This window comes from Physella acuta, unplaced genomic scaffold (genome assembly GCF_028476545.2).
Source record: "Physella acuta isolate Inbredline_101_S28 unplaced genomic scaffold, ASM2847654v3 ptg001242l, whole genome shotgun sequence".
Classification (NCBI taxonomy): domain Eukaryota; kingdom Metazoa; phylum Mollusca; class Gastropoda; family Physidae; genus Physella; species Physella acuta.
Window position 1 is genome coordinate 63,970 of NW_026732758.1, and position 20,294 is coordinate 84,263.

Here is a 20,294-nt window from a genome sequence, read left to right on the forward strand (position 1 = left end):
CTATTTTTTTGAAACGCTAAAATCTAGTATTTTTCTGCACAACTGTTGCTAGATTCTAGATCTTAATGTATCTGTGTGGTCTCTACGGAGGCGGCGTAGAATGTAGGCTTACATATTAACACTCCCCAATCCCTATGGGGTCGTCCATAAATGACGTCACACTCGTAGGAGGAGGGGGTTCCGTAATTTTGTGACTGAGTGTGATGAGGCGGGGGGTGGGGGGGGGGGGGTTAAAAATAAAATGGTACGACGTCACGCTTTTGCATTATAAAAAATCAATGTAAGAAAAAGAATTTTAGACGTTATTTCGCGTTTTAGAAAACTGTTTTAATAAATTGTAATAGGAATTGATAAAACAAGTAATTAAAAAAAGTCTAGTGACAATTTTAGCGCAATTTCCTTGTTATCTAAAAATAGCTCTGTCGTAGCGTAAATCAAGAGCAGGGTTAGTAAAACCATTGGTTAGTTATTAAAACGTTTTTTATTAATTCTTTTTCAGTATTTTACATGTTTTATTTACAATAGAGTAACATGACTAAAAACCATTGCGCGCCTAGCTACCGAACGTGATGTCATAGCCATTGAACGTGATGGCGCAGCTATTGAACGTGATGACGCGTGTGGTGTGGTTGCATAAAATGCCTACTAATTCGGTCCAAATTTTAATTAATTCAAAAAAATTTTTGTGACCAAACGAAAGGATATTTTTGAAAACTTTCTTCGGCAATATTGTTCTAAATTATGGCAGGAATCGATTGGTACATGTTTCAAGTCGCTAAGTGGTCTGGTTGCCGAGATATGGCCATGGGCCAAAAACTGAATTTTTTCGAGGTTTTTTGGCTTTTCCGGGAAATCCATGAAAGAAACCCGGAATTTTTATGGCCTATGTTCATCCTCGTAACTTGCTTAACATAATTGTTTTTGTAACTAGTCATCGATATTGCTTCGTTGAGGAGGAGATACGACTTAAAGCTGCGGACACACATCCATACATTCATCCATCCATCCATCCAGAAATGACGGGTTAATAAACGCAATTCTCCAGAATGGAAATTGCGCTAAAAATACTCTATTTTGACAGAGTTCAGACAAAATTTTGGAAAAGTATCGATGTTTTAAGAAAAATTCAACTGCAATTTTGATGGGGGGGGGGGGGGGGGGGGTTGTAGGCTGAAGTCTGACGTCATTTTAGGGGGGGGGGGGGTCTGGCTTTTTGTGACGATGTGTGACGGAGGGGAGGGGGGAGGTATGGATGACCCCTATATCAAAATTTGGCCGTCGTCGCTGTCTTCCTAAAATTTAATGTGCAAAAAGAATTTGCATCTTCTACTAGAAGTTCTAGACATACTTTTTTTTTTATTTTGGCATTCACATTGTTGTAATCTTTGCATCATAAAAGCAATAACCGTTACAATAAAAAAAATTGAGCACCTTGGTTTTATTGGGACAGTAGAGCGCTAGACTGCTAACCTGAAAGTCTTGAGTTCGAATCCAGATCACGTCAAGAGAATATCATTGAGTTCACCCAGCTCCTACATATACCCAGGTCAAGAAACATATGAACTCTACTTCAGCTACCAATGGTTCACTAAAGATTCTAAAAAGGAATCTTTATCTTCACTTGGGTTTTAAAGGTCGTTGACGAATGTCCATTGATTCTGAAAGTGTGTCATAACATATAAAAAAAATGTAGCAGTTACTTTGCAAATGCTTTTGTTTTATGAACTGAAAGCCCCTCTAAACCAACAATTGAATTTGTTTATAACTTGGACAAATAGTAATTGAGTATTTATTTATTCCTTTGGTATCTGTAAAATATTTGTATCCAGGCAAATGATATTCACGCACTCTTATCTTTGATGAAATGTAGAACAAATGTTTATGCATGTGAAAGGCTTGTGGTCAACACCATGCTAAAACACTTATAGGAGCCATCGGCTAATCAAATTGGAAATTCCCCTTAAGTTGAACACAAGCAGTGAACTACAACAACTATAAAGAAAAACTTCAGAAACATCAGAGAAGAAAAAATGTTTGACTAATTATATCATTTATTATCATAATCATAAGGCAGAAGATAAGATGATGGGTGACATACATTCATCTACTTATTGTATATACAAGTCAGTTATGACAATGGACAAAATGAAAAGAAAGAAACAGGCCTATTTTGGGAACTTCAAATTAATTTTTTAAAATTTCTGCCTATTACATTTGTTTACAAATTACAATAATTTTGATTTAAAAAATGTGTATAGGCTTACAGGCTAAATGAAAAAAAAATTTTAAAAATTCTGTTCCTAAAACACAAATTTTAAACAAATTAAACTTGATTCCAACACTATCTTTTGCTTGATTTAGGCACCTTTTGAACTTTTTTAGAGGCATTTATTTTTTTCCTAGCAGGCTTAGTATGAACAAACATATCATCACTAACTCCAAATTCTTCTTGTAAAGCTCTTTTGTAATAACGAATACTTTTGAATATCTGACCCTTGTCAGTTGCAAGATCAAGCAATAATTTCTTATTAGATTTACAGGTTTTTCTTAGACTAGTGATTTGCGCATTTTTCTTATACAATCTATCTTTCATGCTTTTTACTTTCTTTTTAACTTGAGAGTATTTGTGCTTGATCCTTGTGTGGAAACATTCTCTTTTCGCTTCTATCAAAGCTTTCTGCCTGGTTTGGTAAGTTTGCATGAGACTTTCATAGGTTCTTTTGGCTGACAAACATTTCTGGCATTCAGCGGGGATTGAACTGTTTTCATTCCCGGCTGATGTTGAGGAGTTCTCAACAGGGTTGGCTAATGTGCCCTTATCAGCAGCTTGTGGTAAGGGGGCATCACTTATTGCTGACAAAGAAACATTGTCTGAAGGATTGTCTGCGGGTTTTTTTTCACTCTTTTGCGGTAAAACAAATGTCTGTTCTAAAAAAAGTAGAAGCTCCAATTTATATTTTGTAAGATTCTTTTTTAAATAATTAAACTTGTCTTTAATCTTCAATATCTTACAGGGCAATATGTCTCTGAAGAATTTAACATTGCCTCCACACTTCTGGAGTTCAGCACATAAAACTCTTGATACTGCGGCCGGTTTGTTTTGGTTTGAAATCAGTAACCAGGCTATATGGCCGTATTTAATATCGGGGCCATGAATTTCTTTGTACTTCTCTAAGTAAGCTACAAGGTCCTTGGGTGTTAATAAAATGCTGAAAAATATAGAACAATTTTTTAATTACCTATATTTGCATAAAAGTTATATGTATATACAGGTAATTTTAAAGGTAAACATGAATGGGTATATATATCAGCTGTCCTGGACTGACATAAATTTCACTAAATAAATATATATTATATTCACAAAAAATCACAAATGAAAAAGTGCTTAAGGAAAATATATTACCTCCCGTAGGGAATTCATTGATAGGTGTACATTCTAAAACAAAAGACCTGTCTTGAATTTTCATGATTGAACGCCCAGGCTTTTTTTTTTAATCATACCAGCATATTGCTTTAGTAAAGTTACACCAAACCAATTTTTTTAGTGCATTTTTTAGATTATGATTTTTTATTTTTTTTTTGTGATTTTTGAATATAATAAAAGCCTTTTTCCCAAAAAAAAACCACCTTTTAAGTGACATTTATTTTTAATTTGCTCTAGAGGACACTAAATTTAATGAAGAATATAATTACTATAATTTTAAAAAAAACTGGAATTCATTTTTTAAAATTTGTTCTAGAGGTACTACTACTAAACTTATACCTAGCTTCATTTAAACTTGGCTCCTGGCTCACATTTTTTTCAACTGGTTCATTATCATGGACCTCAGTTTTAATCCTGAAGAAGGAATTGCCAAGGACTTAAACAAATATATTTTGCATTTGGTGTAGGATTTTAAAGTAGTATAATATAACAATTTTTTAACATTTATTTTATAAAAGGAGCAATAACTGAAATAACATTCCACAAATTTATTAAAGAAAATCACATCACATAAGGTTGATGTGGTCAGATGGTAGAGATTTCCACTGTTAAGTTAACCCTAAAGTCTTGGGTTTGGATCCTGAGCTAGAGTTTGTATGACATTCCAGAATCCACTAAGCTCTGATGGTTAACTGACTCAAGTTAGTTAAAGTAAAGGCGGCTAGGCATAGTGCTGTTTACACTATCTCTTCATATGCTTAGGTCACTGAAACAGGTGAAATCTACTTCACATGCGCCATAGACAGTAGACTTTCAATGGATACTTTTATCTTAAAATTACACTTATTACCAATTTATTTTTTGAATTAGTTCTAGAAGACTACTAAAGTTATACCTAGCTTCATCAAAACTTGGCTCCTGGCTCTCACTTTCTCTAACTGGATCATCATCATCAACTTCAATTTTAATCCTAAAGAAAAAATAGACAGGGAAACCAAGAGATATTTTTTGAACACTATGGAGGGTCAAACAAATTTTGAAATTGATTTATAAACTGTCATTTTAACAAGTTTAAACCTTTACTTTATAAATGCAGCAATGATGTAATAACATCTCACATTATTTCACATTACAATCTGTTGAAAATTAAGGAAAAATCAGAATGATAAGTGAATGCTGTTGTTAGTAGGTGTGGTGGTCTATTATGCGCCAGACTTTATGTTCTATTAAGTAGCATCAGCACCAACTACAAAGATACCCATTTGGAACTTATGGGGCAATAGTGCAGATGAAGTAGAGATGATCTGTTTCTGTAACCAAAGCATTTGATAAATAAATTATCTAGGTCAGGTTTTATGCCCAGCGACACTTAGTTTCAAAAACATTTGTCCTATGTTGACAGTAGTCCTCTCTAGCATCACTCCACGCAGTTCAATGTTTGTTCCATACACTTGAATAAGATCAAGTGCTTGCATGTAAGTTGCAGGGAAATTGTTCTCGACAAAGCGGGCTATTAAAAATTAATCTAAAAAAATTAGAGCTATCTCAATAACTGTGTTAAATCTCATCATGTGAACGGCTAATGGTCAGCACCATGCCAAACCAGCTAACCCAGCCTTTAGCTAATCAAACCGTGAACTCTACAGCTATAAAGAAAAATTTAAGAAACATCAGAGAAGGAAAAATGTTGAACTACTTTTTTTATTTATTATAATAATCATAAGGCAGAATCGTCAAGATGAATAACAATAACATACATTTATCTACTTATTGTATACACAAGTCAGTGATGATAATGAACAAAATGGATGGAAAGAAACAGGCCTGTTTTATTTTGTGTACGTAAATTAAATTTAAAAAAATTTCTGCCTATTAGCGTAATCTTTTATTTTCACCTATTACAAATATTTAAATTCAAAATTTGTATACAGAATAAATAAAAAAAATTTTTTTTTTTAAAGTTCAATTATATTCTGATCTTGAAAATTCTGTGCCTAAAAAACAAATTTTAAACAATTTTAACTATTCCAATACTATCTTTTGCTTGATTTAGGCAGCTTTTGAACTTTTTCAGAAGCATTTATTTTTTTCCTAGCAGGCTTAGTATGAACAAACATATCATCACTAATTCCAAATTCTTCTTGTAAAGCTCGTTTGTAATAACGAATGCTTTTGAATGTCTGACCCTTGTCAGTTGCAAGATCAAGCAATAATTTCTTATTAGATTTACACGTTTTTCTTAGACTGGTGATTTGCTTATTTTTCTTATACAATCTATCTTTCATGCTGTTTACTTTCTTTTTAACTTGAGAGTATTTGTACTTGATCCTAGTGTGGAAACATTCTCTTTTCGCTTCTATCAAAGCTTTCTGCCTGTTTTGGTAAGTTTGCATGAGACTTTCATAGGTTCTTTTAGCTGACAAACACTTCTGGCATTCAGCGGGGATTGAATTGTTTTCATTCCCGGCTGATGTTGAGGAGTCCTCAACAGAGTTGGGCAATGTTTCCTCATCAGCAAATTGTTGTAAGGGTGCATCATTTATCATTGATGAAGACGCATTGTCTGAGAGATTTTCTCTGGTTTTTTCTTCAAGGGGTGGCGGTAAATCGAACGTCTCTTCTAAAAAATTAAAAATCTGCCTATTATATCTTGCAATATGCTTTTTAAAACTATCAAACTGTATTTTAGTCCTCCTTATTTTAACGTTAAATCTCTTTTTACAGAATTTGATATCGACTCCACACTCTTGTAGTTCAGCATATATAACATTAGCTACTACAGCATATTTGTTTCTATTTGATTGCAGTAACCAGACTATATGGCCGTTTTTAATATCGGGGCCTTGCCTTTCTTTGTACTTCTCTAAGTAAGCTGCAAGGTCCTTGCTAGTTAATAAAATGCTGAAAATGCAGAAAAAGTTATATATATATATATAATATATAAGTTATATATATATATCTATATATATAGATAGATAGATAGATAGATAGATAGATAGATAGATAGATAGATAGATAGATAGATAGATAGATAGATAGATAGATAGATAGATAGATAGATAGATAGATAGATAGATAGATAGATAGATAGATAGATAGATAGATAGATAGATAGATAGATAGATAGATAGATAGATTTATATATATATTAACTTATATGAATATATAGATAATTGGTTAACTTATAAACGGGCGAATATATCAGATTTCCCGCTGTTAAATAGTGTTTTGACAGGGGAGTAAAAATTTCAGTGCTAAGTAAACATACAATGATTTAGTGTACAGATATTACAGCCTTGTAATAATTTGCCACTCTAGGTCACACATAGTGGAACAAGGCTAGCTTTAGAAACCAAACAAAGGCTCATTTCATTTTATTACTAACAAAGTATGGACAAAAAAGCTGTAAAAGTTACAATCCTAACAATCAGTAGGCAGATCATGTAGAGTTTGTGTTTCTTAAACCACGGTCTATAAAGGATGGTGTGGTCAGCACGATAATCTGAGTACATTTTAAGTTAGGTGAACAAAATTTCAAATGTACAAGTATTAGTTTGTATGTGAAAATTTATGTTGATTTTTTAATTGATTTTGGATAATCGGAAGTGGCAATTTACTATATTTCTGTGGGAACAAAATAACTTAAGTACAGTTCCAGTTAAGTAGACGAAATTTCATATTGTATAAAACCTAATACTTGGATTTGTCTCAAACTTTAAATGACCTCTCATATTCGGAAGTGGTACTTTATTTCTGCTTTCTTAAATACATACAGCATAATTACCATTTCAGTTAGGTAAGAGAAATTTTATATGATCTTAGTCTCTTGATTCTGTCAAATTTTGAGCAATTTATGTTAACAAAAGGATGTACTTTACTGTATTTCCAATTTCTAAAAACAAAATTACTTTAACAAGACAATTTGTTTAAAATTGTTCACGTAGGCCAACACTCTATCTCTATGCACTGTGACATAAAAATGGGACTCGATTAGATTTTTAATTAACGTTTTAAAAAGTAATCATCTTCCTTCATAGAGTACTTATTTTCCACGCAATTATGCACAAATTTTAATTGTTCATTTTGTGCACAATTTTTTTTCCAATTCAAATGTATTCTAAAATTCTATTTAAAAAAAAAATGTAAGTTTAAAAAAAAATTAATACAAAATATTTCTTTAGCCTGATTGCATTGAAAGTACCCTCCCTCTTACTGTTCTATGAATATATAATAAGAAAAAGCTAAGGGGAGCTCACTTCTGCTTTATTTTTAACTTGCTCTAGAAGAGTACTAAACATAAATGAAGATAATGATTACCATAACTCTTTAATTTACAAAAATGTTGGAATTGGTTTTTTTAAATTTGTTCTAGGAGATAACTAAACTAATACCTAGCATCATTTAAACTTGGCTCCTGGCTCACACTTTTTTCAACTGGTTCATCATCATCAACTTCAATTTTAATTCTGAGGAAGGCATGGACAAGGATATTAGGAAATATTTTTACAACATTTGGTGAAGGATTAAAAAAATGTATAATGTAACTTCTTTTTAACATTTATTTTGTAAAAGGAATAATGATTGAAAAAACATTCCACAAATTTATTTAAGGAAATTATTTTATACAGAGACTGTGTGGTCAGATGGTAGAGCTTTCAACTGAGTCCGCTAAGCTCTGATGGTTACATGACTCAAAGTTAGTTCAAGTAAAGGCAGCTAGGCATAGAGCTGATTACACTATCTCTTCATATGCCTAGGTCACTGAAACAGGTAAAATCTACTACACATGCCTCATAGACAGTAGGGTTTCAAGAGATACTTTGCTCAATTTATATCTAAAAATAACATTTATTACAAATTTATTTTTTGAATTAGTTCTAGAAGACTACTAAAGTTATACCTAGCTTCATCAAAACTTGGCTCCTGGCTCTCACTTTCTCTAACTGGTTCATCATCATCAACTTCAATTTTAATCCTAAAGAAAAAATAGATAGGGAAACCAAGAGATATTTTTTGAACACTATGGTGGCGGTAAAAAATGTTTTATAACGTTTACAACTTTTTAACCTCTATTTTTATAAAAGCAGCTATTATGTGATAACATTTCACAAACTTGATTTAAAAGAAAATTATTTCATACGAGAAAAATGGCCCGTTGAGGAAGGATACAACGGGCGCTAGGCTGATGGTGCTGTCTCTTTTCTCTAAACTAAACCCCCCCACCCCCCCCCCCACACACACACACCACCCCCCCCACCCACCCCCCACCCCCAACCCTCCCCCCCACCCCCCCACCCCCCAAAAAAAACATGTCTACCGTCCCATTCAACGAAATATAATTATATACTTTTTCCAGTGTCCGCCCCCTCCCAGAAAATTCTACCCCCGCCCCCGAAAATTTCAAGTACCCCCACCCCTCTCCGGGGAGGAAAAAGTCTGAAAGAAACACTGAAACCAACCCACCCCCCCCCCACACACCACCCCCCCCACACACACCCCCCCCCCCTCCACCCCCCCCCCCCAAAAAAAAACATGTCTACCGTCCCATTGCAAGAAAACCACTTTTTAGATTAGACACATTAATTAGGCGGTAATTTTATTATAGAGTATCGATGAGGAAATTTCTTTTGAGTTGGGGAGGGGGGGGGGCTCAGACGTTCTTACGCGGGGGGTGGGGCTTCGCCCCTACCCGAAGAATTGTATGCAAGAAACTCTTCACGCAAACCATTTAGATTAGACAACATTTCCTTTTTTTCAATGTTTACGCGATAATCAATGACGTCATTACATTACTGTGTGCACTCTCTGGTTTGAGATTATGTTCTACTCTACGCTAAATGTGTCGACGTCATATTTCGTTTTTCGAATTACTGTGCATGTTTTTATTTTGCTTGTGTTTTCTCTAGAGCGTTCTTGTCAGACAGAGCGTTCTTGTCAGACAGAGCGTTCTTGTCAGATAGACAGACAGCGAAACTATTAGTATAGATTACAATCTGGTGAAAATTTAGGAAAAGTCAGAACAAAAAAGTTAAGAACTGTTGTTAGTAGCTTTCGTGCATTTGTTTCATTTGGGCATTTTTCGCATTCGGGCAAGTCTCCATTCTGGAAAGTGTCCATTCGAGCATTTGATGCATTAAGGCAAGTGTCTATTTGGGGGAAAATGGCCTACAGGCAAGTGTTTTTTGGGAATTTGTTGTAGACCAATATATATATATATATATATATATATATATATATATATATATATATATATATATATATATATATATATATATATATATATATATATATATATATATATATATGTACATGTATATATGTGGTATATTATAAAAAATTATAATTAAAAATATCTCACAACTTCAGTCTTTGAGAATTGTTATGGAGGATTTCTAAACTTAATACCTAGTTTCACTTAAACTTGGCTGTTGCTTAATATTCTCTTTATCTGGTCCAACATCATCAACTTCAGTTTTAATTCTAAGGAAGAAATATGTAGGAAAATATGAAATAGAAAAGAGAAAATTCTTTCTAATTTCAAAACTGTATAGATCTACCTTGAAATTGTAAATTACACAAATGGTTTCCTCTTTTACTTTATAAACATAATTTAATATTTTATATTTCACACTTATAATCAATGAAAAAAAAGAAAAATAGTAATATTAAGATATTAAGACTAAATCTAAATATTATTTTATAATATTGGTGTATGAACTTTTTTTATGTTTTATCAAGTTCAAAATTGCCATAATAAACTTACTCCATGTTATCATCAGGCTCCTCCTTTATATTCATATCAAGGCTGCTAGTAAATGCAAAAAAGTACAGTTGATGATAGCAAAAATCGTTTTTTAATACTTTCTGAATTCTTAGATAATCACAAAGAATCATCAATTTTTCTTTTTAGTTCCCAAGACACATGGTGCAGTTGAAGTAGAGCTCATCTGTTTCAATGCAGTGGGTTAGTGTGATTAGCACTATGCCCATTCCCTTAGTTTACCTAATGTGTGTTAGGTACCCATTAGAGCTGAGTGGACTCAGAGACATTAAAAACTACTGAGCTGGGTATCTGAGCTCAGGACTTTCGTGTTAGCAGTCATAATCTCTAACATGCTACCATTCCGTTCCCATAATCATGAAGAATAATTAATTATTAAAATATTAAAAATTCTAATATGTGATAATTAAAATAAATGAATTAAAATTACTTTAGTGAATCTGTTTCTTCAGTAGTGTCTTGATCATCTTCCATCAGAGATGGGGGCCTTGTAACATAGTTGTGGTCCAAACTAGATTAAATTTTAAAATTTTCACCTTTATGTAACTTATTATTAAAATATAAGTTAGTTAAGTAAATATATTTTTATTCTTAATTTTTAGATGTTTTTTCATAAGTTGTAGCATTAAAAAAAACTTTTTGTTTACTACTGAAAGTAAAATGAAATTTACTTCATTCACACTTTTTTGGTGTATAAATTGAGTCTTAAACAATAATTTATCAACAAGATTAGCCTTTCATGCAATAGGGCAGAAAAATAAATTTGATGAAAAATTAGTATACTGATTAAAATATTATTATTCACCGGTCTTATAAAAATGGTTCTTTTTTTTTCTAAAATAACATGGGCTTACTTAATCAATTTTTCTTTAGCCAAATTACAGCCAACCAATTCAATACTGATGCCTTGTGGGCCACTTAATTCTTGAGGCTTTACCTTAAAGAGGCTGCAAAACAAATGAATGGTGTGTACACTACATATGGCTAATTTCTAAATAAGGTGACAAAATATCTACCCAGAGAAGTAAAATGCTCAGGGCACTTACTAGGGCATTAGGTGAAGAGATCCCGGTATAGTCCAAAGGAATGTTTAGCATTACATTTGTATTATACTTGCATAAAATATAAAAACATGAAATAATGCTTTTGTATTGTAATGCTTTAAGAATAAATTAAATTAAGACTAAAATGTTGTGATAGTACCTGACAGGGTATAGATGTTCTGATAGAGCAATACTGTTTGTGCACTCATTATCATCATGACTGAAAAGAAAAGATTAACAACATTACTACCATATTAAGTTCTTGTTTTTTTTTTAGGAATTCACTGTAAGGTATACACAATGCACATTTATTTTTTAGTAACTGTACACAGTGTAATATTGTATAACATTTATAAAATGCGACACAGCGTATAACTAATAAAACTTGATCAATATTTTGTGGCCATGACTAATGTATTGCATACAAACATTACAAAATCAAACCAAAAGTAGCCACATTTATTTTTAAATATATTATTTTTTGATAAAGTAGATAAAAAAAACATTGAAAGAATTAGATGGGATACTGATTAAGATGAAGACAGATCTATAACCTGTTGTAGCAGTTTCTATCATAAATTGGAGATCTTGTATTCTCATCATCATCATCATCAAAGTATTCTTGCTTTATCCTGTTAAAAATTTAAAAAAAAACATTTAAAATATGGCCTACATATGAAAAGAAGTATTTATATTATTACATAATAATTCAGGATAGTTTGAATTTTACTTCATATTCCCCATGTTAGAAAATTACTGCTAAGTTAGTTAATGCTGTTAAATAATGTAAATCACACTTTAAATTTGTATTAACAATAACATTACCAATACTCATTCACACAAATCAGAAATTATTGAGAACATAAATATTAATATAGTCCTTGATTTGAGTCTGTAAGACAACAGAGAACCAGCATCTGACACACTCATTTTTTTCATTCTCCATACAGACACAGATAAACTCTACTTCTTGTAACCAGCCAACTAATGACAAAGACACTTGATGACAAACTATATTAATAATAGATTGTTATTATAGTGAGAGTAAAATAAAAAGAAATAAGGTAACACTGAAAACCTACGATAATGGACGCTCATCATTCGTAGATGGTTTTTTCTTACAGTGTGATTTCTTATTCATTCTAATAGAAAGATAAAACAGTAATAAATATACTTGCAAGATTAAAATTATGAAGCATAATTGATATCGAAATACAGAAGGATAAAACAATAATAAATAATATATATGCAAGATTAAAACTATGGAACAAAATTATTATCACCATATCCATAATTAAATTTTTTTAGTAGATCCACTACGTATTTATCCTAAAAAATCAAACAGAAACTGGATTAGCTTACTCAATATCAGTATCAGAAACTTTTTTTGTTCCTTTTGTTGTGCCACTAAAATCAAAACGTGTTGGTATAGCTGTTTTCTTAAGCTGACGTCTGTCTGTAAAGTAGTGAACCAAAGTATATCTTTGAGTCAGACCACAAGTGTACTAGTGAACACAGACCACAAGTGTACTAGTGAACAGACCACAAGTGTACTAGTGAACACAGACCACAAGTATAGTTGAACACAGACCACAAGTGTACTAGTGAACAGACCACAATTGTACTAGTGAACACAGACCACAAATGTACTAATGAACACAGACCACAAGTATACTTGAACACAGACCACAAGTGTATAGTGAACACAGACCACAAGTATAGTTGAACACAGACCACAAATGTACTAGTGAACAGACCACAAGTGTACTAGTGAACACAGACCACAAATGTACTAATGAACACAGACCACAAGTATACTTGAACACAGACCACAAGTAAAGTTGAACACAGACGACAAGTATAGTTGAACACAGACCACAAATGTACTAGTGAACAGACCACAAGTGTACTAGTGAACAGACCAAAAGTGTACTAGTGAACACAGACCACAAGTGTACTAGTGAACACAGACCACAAGTACACTAGAGAACACAGACCACAAGTGTACTAGTGAACACAGACCACAAATGTACTAGTGAACAGACCACAAGTGTACTAGTGAACAGACCAAAAGTGTACTAGTGAACACAGACCACAAGTTTACTAGTGAACACAGACCACAAGTGTACTAGTGAACACAGACCACAAGTATAGTTGAACACAGACCACAAGTATAGTTGAACACAGACCACAAGTGTACTAGTGAACACAGACCACAAGCGTACTAGTGAACAGACCACAAATGTACTAGTGAACAGACCACAAGTATACTAGTGAACAGACCAAAAGTCTACTAGTGAACACAGACCACAAGTGTACTAGTGAACACAGACCACAAGTGCACTAGTGAACACAGACCACAAGTGTACTAGTGAACACAGACCACAAGTGTAGTTGAACACAGACCACAAGTGTACTAGTAAACACAGACCACAAGTGCACTAGTGAACACAGACCACAAATGTACTAGTGAACACAGACCACAAGTGTACTAATAAAAACAGACCACAAGTGTACTAGTGAACACAGACCACAAGTGTACTAATGAACAGACCACAAATGTACTAGTGAACAGACCATAAGTGTACTAGTGAACAGACCACAAATGTACTAGTGAACACAGACCACAAGTGTACTAGAGAACACAGACCACAAGTGTACTAGGTAACACAGACCACAACTAAAAGGGTCTAAGAATTAAAATATAATAATCATAACTATAATTATAGTTATGATATATTTATATTTTTATATATATATATATATATATATATATATATATATATATATATATATATATATATATATATATATATATATATATATATATATATATATATATATATATATATATATATATACTTAACTATTATCTAAATTTTAATTAGTAATTAATTAACCTAATAATAGATATATCTGGCTAAATGTTAAAAATTAATAAAAGGACCTTCTAGGATATATTATTATAGTATTTTAATTAATCAGATTAGGACTAGGCCTATATTTAATTGATCATTAATTAGGCTCAACAAAGTGCAGTTTCCATGATCTAGTTTAACCAGCTTCTATATAACCCCAAGCATCCATTCACCCACTTCCCATGGTCGCACTGACTGTGAGATCTGCTATGTAATTACGACAAGTGACCACAGTTATGATATTTACGGAGGCAATTATCATGTGATAGGGGTTATTAAATAATATATAAACAAAATAATAGGACAAGGTCTGCCATAATTTGGTTACCACAATATAAAGTAAAAAAAAGTAAAGATTCCTCTTTACACCTAACGATCCATTGAGCAGATGAAGTGGAGTTCACATGTTTCTTGACCTCTGCATGTAAAGGGATAAATGTGGTCAGCACTATGCCCAGCGCCTTTACATTCCCTAATGTGAGTTAGGTACCCATCAGAGTTGGGTGGACTCAGGGACGTTCCACTAACTTGAACCCGGATTCAAACTCGAAACTATCGGGTAAGCAGTCTAGCGCTCCACTGCTAGGCCATGCCATCCCATTTACCACAATATATCCGGGCAAAATTATCTTCAAACTTACATCTAAAGAATAAAATCTCCTTGAAATAAATTTCACTCCCACTCTCACCTTCTAAAAATATTATATCTGCTATTTTCTGAGGTGGACAGCAAATAATGTTTAATTGCTGGGTTCCATAAGCCAACATTGAATATTTTTTGTGTTATACTGAAACAATTCTGTGAACATCGAACCCATTGGATGCAGGCTAAATGAAAGCTGAATAGACAGTGTGGTACTAGTCAACCCTTATTTTCATCTTAATCAATGGTGACATACACAGTACAGAGGTTACTAGTTTTTGGAAACACAACTGCACCTTTATATTCTTTTGTTCCTGTTCACATTGTCCATTTTGCAAATTGTTTACGGTAATCCAACATTGCTGCATATGGATTTTTAATAGATGCAACTCATTTTAATTTAATTATTATTAGGCATAGGCCTATTGAACTGTTGATAATAATGTTTATGTTAATCATTAATAATCATTGTTTCTAATCACTGGTTAGTAATCATCTTTACTTAAACAACATTCAAAGTAATAAAGCTAGAGACCCATGGTGAAAAGTATTGATCTAAATTTTGAAATCATATTTTTAGAAACAGAGGTTTAGTAGTTAACCCTTGTCATTTTTAAAAATCTCACACATTTTTATCAGGTTCGATTACTGCAATGTTAGTTTTGTTCTAATATGTTTAAGTGTTTATTTTGTTTGTTTTATAATTTTAATCAACTTTATTTCTTGAGAATGACTGATTTTGATGCAGCTTTTTGGAGTTATGATTTCAACAAAACGTTAGATTTTTATTTTAATTCTTACTTGCATGCATTGCAAAGCAAGCCTTGATATAATTTTGTCTGCTTAAAAATGTAAAATATTAAAGAATTACAAGATACTTTTAAGCATCAAAACATGGTAATTCATTTTCCAGCATTGAAGGTAACAAACTTAATCACTGTAAATAATTAACAGAAAAAATTGCATTGTGTTTTTTTTTAGCTTTTAAAATAATAAATTAACATAATAAGAAGTATGTTCAATGATTTGTTTTTGACATTGTTTCAACAAAAACTAATGGATTTACAGAGAAATTAAACAGAAAAGCTTCTAAAGATTTTATAACAATTCTAATACTCTTATAAACAAGATTACCTGTCACGTGTTCTGTGCTCTATTTCTATGCAGAGAGTGACACTACATTTTATAAGTGTTCCATGAATGATGTTTTTTATTTATATTTATTTTCAAAAACTGAGTTATTTTAATGCTATATTTCTTGGATTATAGTTATTGAGGCGCAGGTTTGTCCACACTACCGCCTAGACCCCCAGGCTGTTAGCTGCTGTGTGAATTTAAGGTACCAAATCGCATCCTGCTGGGAAACCACCACTGTGAAATTATATTTAGTTTTCTACAGAAATCTTCCCAGGAGTATTCTCTTCAACTCCCTAAAGTTTCAAGGCGATTGGATAAAAGGTGTAAAATTCATAGAAGATAGACACTTGTACATATTTTTATTTATATATATGAATATATAGGCCTACTATAATATACACCAGGGGTCTCCAAACTACGACCCGCGGGCCGGATGCGGCCCTCGAGGTCCTCTCATCAAGCCCACGAAGGTCTTTGTGTCCACGGAAAAAATGTTTGGCTGAGAAACTTTGCCCAGAAAATTCAAAACACCCTGAAGAAATTTCTTGAAGAAAACTCTGGCTCTGGCCCCCGCACTATAGTTAAAGCGGCCCTCGGGCTAAAAAGTTTGGAGACCCCTGATATACACCATAGATAATACTTAAACTTAATACTACTGATACTAGTAATAAATAGATTATTTAATAGTAGTAATAAATAGGCTCTTGCCTAATAATACTAACTTAGGGCCCATAGTACACCTATTTTAGCAGAAATGAATAATAGTCTACCCGGTAATCTATCAGTTTTAGGTACGTAAAATCGCCCGCTACTAGTAATGTGAAAATCAGGTGACTCCTTAAATTTTAATAATTATTTCACATTTTGAGGAGGATTTATGTTTTGAGAAAATACAAAATGTTTCCTTGTTTCATTTATATACCTGTTTTTAAACAACTGAATTAAAACTTTTCAGTAATAAATTAAGGCTAGCAATGTTTCCAACAGATGCAACCATGCTCATTTACTATCCCCTAGCAGCCATCTTGTTTATTTTTTTTATTGTAAACTTAGAGCGCAAGATTCAGGGGAAGCCACTCTAACTTACAGATGGCCGCTTTTTATATAGCAAATCCTGCTCGCAAACACTGCTGTTTTAAGTTAATTTCTTGCCTATATAATATATTTAACCATTGATTTAGGTTTATTATTTATTTATCTATAATATTTGACACAAATATATCACAATATACTTGACAATGAGGTCACTTTTTCATACATTACTAGCCGCGGGCGATTTTACGTAGCCTACCTAAAACGATATAGATTACCGTCTACCCATATTAAATATTTAGGGTAGGCCTGGCCTAAATTGATAAAGCTTTTTAACTAAAAATTAAAATTAACAATAAGTAACAGTTAGTAACAATAGCAGACTTCATACATGGTAGATCTAGTAGAAGTAGTAGATCTAGATCTAGTTCATACTTGTAAATGGTTGAAAATCAAAATCCTCTTGGCAAAAATGTTCAGAGCAAAGAACACTGTGTACAGTGGCAACAAAATCCTTCCTCTTAAGCTGTAAATACCACTGTTTTAGTACCTCAGGGCGTTTAATTGGGAATGAATGAAACGTTATGTGTTTTACTTTCGGTAATCTATCGTTTTGGGTACGTAAAATCGCCCGCGACTTGTAATGTGAACACCAGGTGACTCCTTAAATTTTAATAATTATTTCACATTTTGAGGAGGATTTATGTTTTTTAAAATACAAAAATGTTTCCTTGTTTCATTTATGTACCTGTTTTTAAACAATTGAATTAAAACTTTTCCGTAATAAATGAAGACTAGCGATGTTTCCAACAGATGCAACCATGCTCATTTACTATAGCAGCCATCTTGTTTAAGTTTTATTTTTATAAGCTTTTAGCGGGAGATTCAGAGGGAAGTCACTCTATTTTACAAATGGCTGCTGTTTATATAGCAAATCTTGCTCTCAGACACTGCTGTTTAAAGTTAATTTCTGGCCTATATCGATATATTTAGCCATTGATTTAGGTTTATTATTCATTTATCTATAATATTTGACACAAACACATGACAATATACTTCTATTAAAGCCTTGACAATGAGGTAACGTTTTCGTACATTAATAGCCGCGGGCGATTTTACGTACCCAAAACGATAGATTACCTTACTTTCTTTGCTTTTGCTGAACTGTTTGTGCATCCAATAGCAGCACAGAACCCACCCATTCTTTACACTACATGATGTTTTAGTATCTCTAGCTAGACGTTTAATTAAATTAATAGGGGATGAATGAAAATAGGCCTATAGTTGTTGTTTTTTTAATATGGTGATATATTTTAGCTGGCTGGATGTTGACATGCGCTGAACAATATCGAGTATCGACCCATTCCACATTGACCGTCAATAATTTGTGTTGTTTTTTTTTTTCATAAAATATTTTAGAGTTATGGCCCCTACATAAAAAAAAATTGTAAATTTCTCTTGACAAAACAATCATTCTCCGCATATCCTAAAATTAAAAAGCTAGGTCAATATAATATTATATCTCATCTAGATCTATTAGGCCTATATAATATTATATATCTAACAGGACCCAGTTTGACAGTAGTTAAACGCACTAGATCTAGATCACGATAGATTTAGATCTAGATCTACCCTTATTTTAAAAATAAACAGCGTTTCTTCCAGACTTTTTTCTCCGGGGGGGGGGGCTCTTGAAATCTTCGGGGGGGCGGTAAACTTTCTTCGGAAGGGCGGACACTGTTAAAAGTATATATTTTCTATATAAATTATATAAATTTCACTTCGTTCGGGGGGGGGGGGCGGTAAAAAAAAATTCGGGCGGGGGGGGGGGGGCTTCGCCCCCCCCCCCCCCCCGAAGAGATGCCTGGAAGAAGCTCTGCTTTGGAAAGCACGTAACAAAAGTCCATTTTTTACCCGTGAATGACCTTACTCATTACTGAATCATTTTAAGATCATTGACAATTTTCCTTAATTAAATCCATTATCAGAAGTATATCTAAAATTTAGGTATTTTTTAAGTACTCATTTTAACAGTTTGATAACTTAGTGAATACAGGAGCTTTTCATATTTCACACCTTGGAGTGGTGGATTGTAAATTGTATTGACACGTGGACACATAGACATCCAAAATCTCGTGTTATCAATATTATCATCAATAGCTTCGAGCTGTATACCCGCGCTTCACTACAGTAACAAAATGGTTTTCTGCCCAGATTTCACCCATCCCCCCCCCCCCCCCCAGAGGCGTAGCGACCCTTCCTGGCGCCCGGGGACAAACTTTCGAATTGCACCCCCCCCCCTCGAACTTTTCATTTGCACCCCCCCCTCAAACTTTCAATTTGGCGCCTCCCCCCCCTAAGGTCGGCGCCCGGAGACATGTCCCCCCCCCGCCCCCCCCCCCGCCCCCCCCCCCTCGCTTCGCCTCTGCCTCCTCCTTCCCCATGGTGTAAAAAAATTTACATTCTTGAATCTGCGCCCCCTACACAACCACTAGTTGGTGCAGCTCTAACCGACAGCAGTAAGGAACCACACCATCAGACGATTATAACCATCCGACGATACCATCAAACGACACCTGCCGACGATACCATTCAACGATGGCCATACAAAATGAGACCCTACCTACATTTATTTGCTTGTTAAAGACTATTTAAAAACTTTTTTTTTAAAGCGTCAATAAATAATAAGAACAGACTATAACCCCACAACGTGCGATTTACAAAAGCCGACAGAAAACAAGACATTAGCTCGTATCGTACTGCCGAAGTCTGACGTATAAAACGTAGATCTATAGATTTCAAATAAAATGCACACACGGAAAATGGCGCAAAGACAAATTTCATTGTATCAAATTTCGAGTAAAAGTTAATTATTTAGCATGTTCATGTGGTCATTCTTTGTTAATGTTTGTATGCTTGATTTAGGAAAAACAAAAAAATGCACATTTTTGTACTCCGTTGCGCAACTTTCGTGTCAAGGGTCATCCGTAAATGACGTCACGCTTTTTTGACGATTTTTACCTCCACCCTCCCCTCCGTCACACGTCGTCACAAAAAACCAGACCCCCCCCCCTAAGATGACGTCACACCTCAACCTACAACCCCCCTCAAAATTGCAGTTGAATTTTTTTAAAACAACGATATTTTTCTAAAATCTTGTCTAAACTATTACAATTTATTAAAACAGTTATCTAAAACGCGAAATAACGTCTAAAATTCGTTTTCTAACATTGTGTGACGTCGCAACATCTAAACCCATCATCACACATCGTCACAAAATTACGGACCCCCCTCCCCTATGAGTGTGACGCCATTT

General features: G+C 33.5%; 1 protein-coding gene across 6 annotated transcripts; it reads right to left on the minus strand.

Annotated features, from left to right (window-relative positions):
* Positions 1-2,041: 2,041 nt before the first annotated feature.
* LOC131957433 (uncharacterized) lies at positions 2,042-18,218 on the minus strand. 6 transcript variants are annotated; one of them, XM_059322233.1, is made up of 15 exons: positions 18,120-18,218; positions 17,414-17,569; positions 12,611-12,704; positions 12,331-12,390; positions 11,803-11,880; positions 11,409-11,468; positions 11,060-11,152; positions 10,636-10,716; positions 10,188-10,229; positions 9,830-9,904; positions 8,325-8,399; positions 7,816-7,890; positions 4,320-4,394; positions 3,764-3,838; positions 2,042-3,209 (listed from the first exon to the last, which is right to left on the minus strand). In XM_059322233.1, exons 1-15 carry the CDS (start codon positions 18,178-18,180, stop codon positions 2,342-2,344), a joined length of 1,968 nt encoding a protein of 655 aa, XP_059178216.1. In that variant the 5' UTR covers positions 18,181-18,218; the 3' UTR covers positions 2,042-2,341. The 6 variants fall into 6 exon arrangements, with proteins under 6 accessions (XP_059178216.1, XP_059178215.1, XP_059178217.1 ...); XM_059322232.1 differs by having other exon boundaries at positions 10,188-10,232; positions 18,120-18,217; XM_059322234.1 differs by lacking the exon at positions 3,764-3,838 and having other exon boundaries at positions 10,188-10,232; positions 18,120-18,217.
* Positions 18,219-20,294: the final 2,076 nt, after the last annotated feature.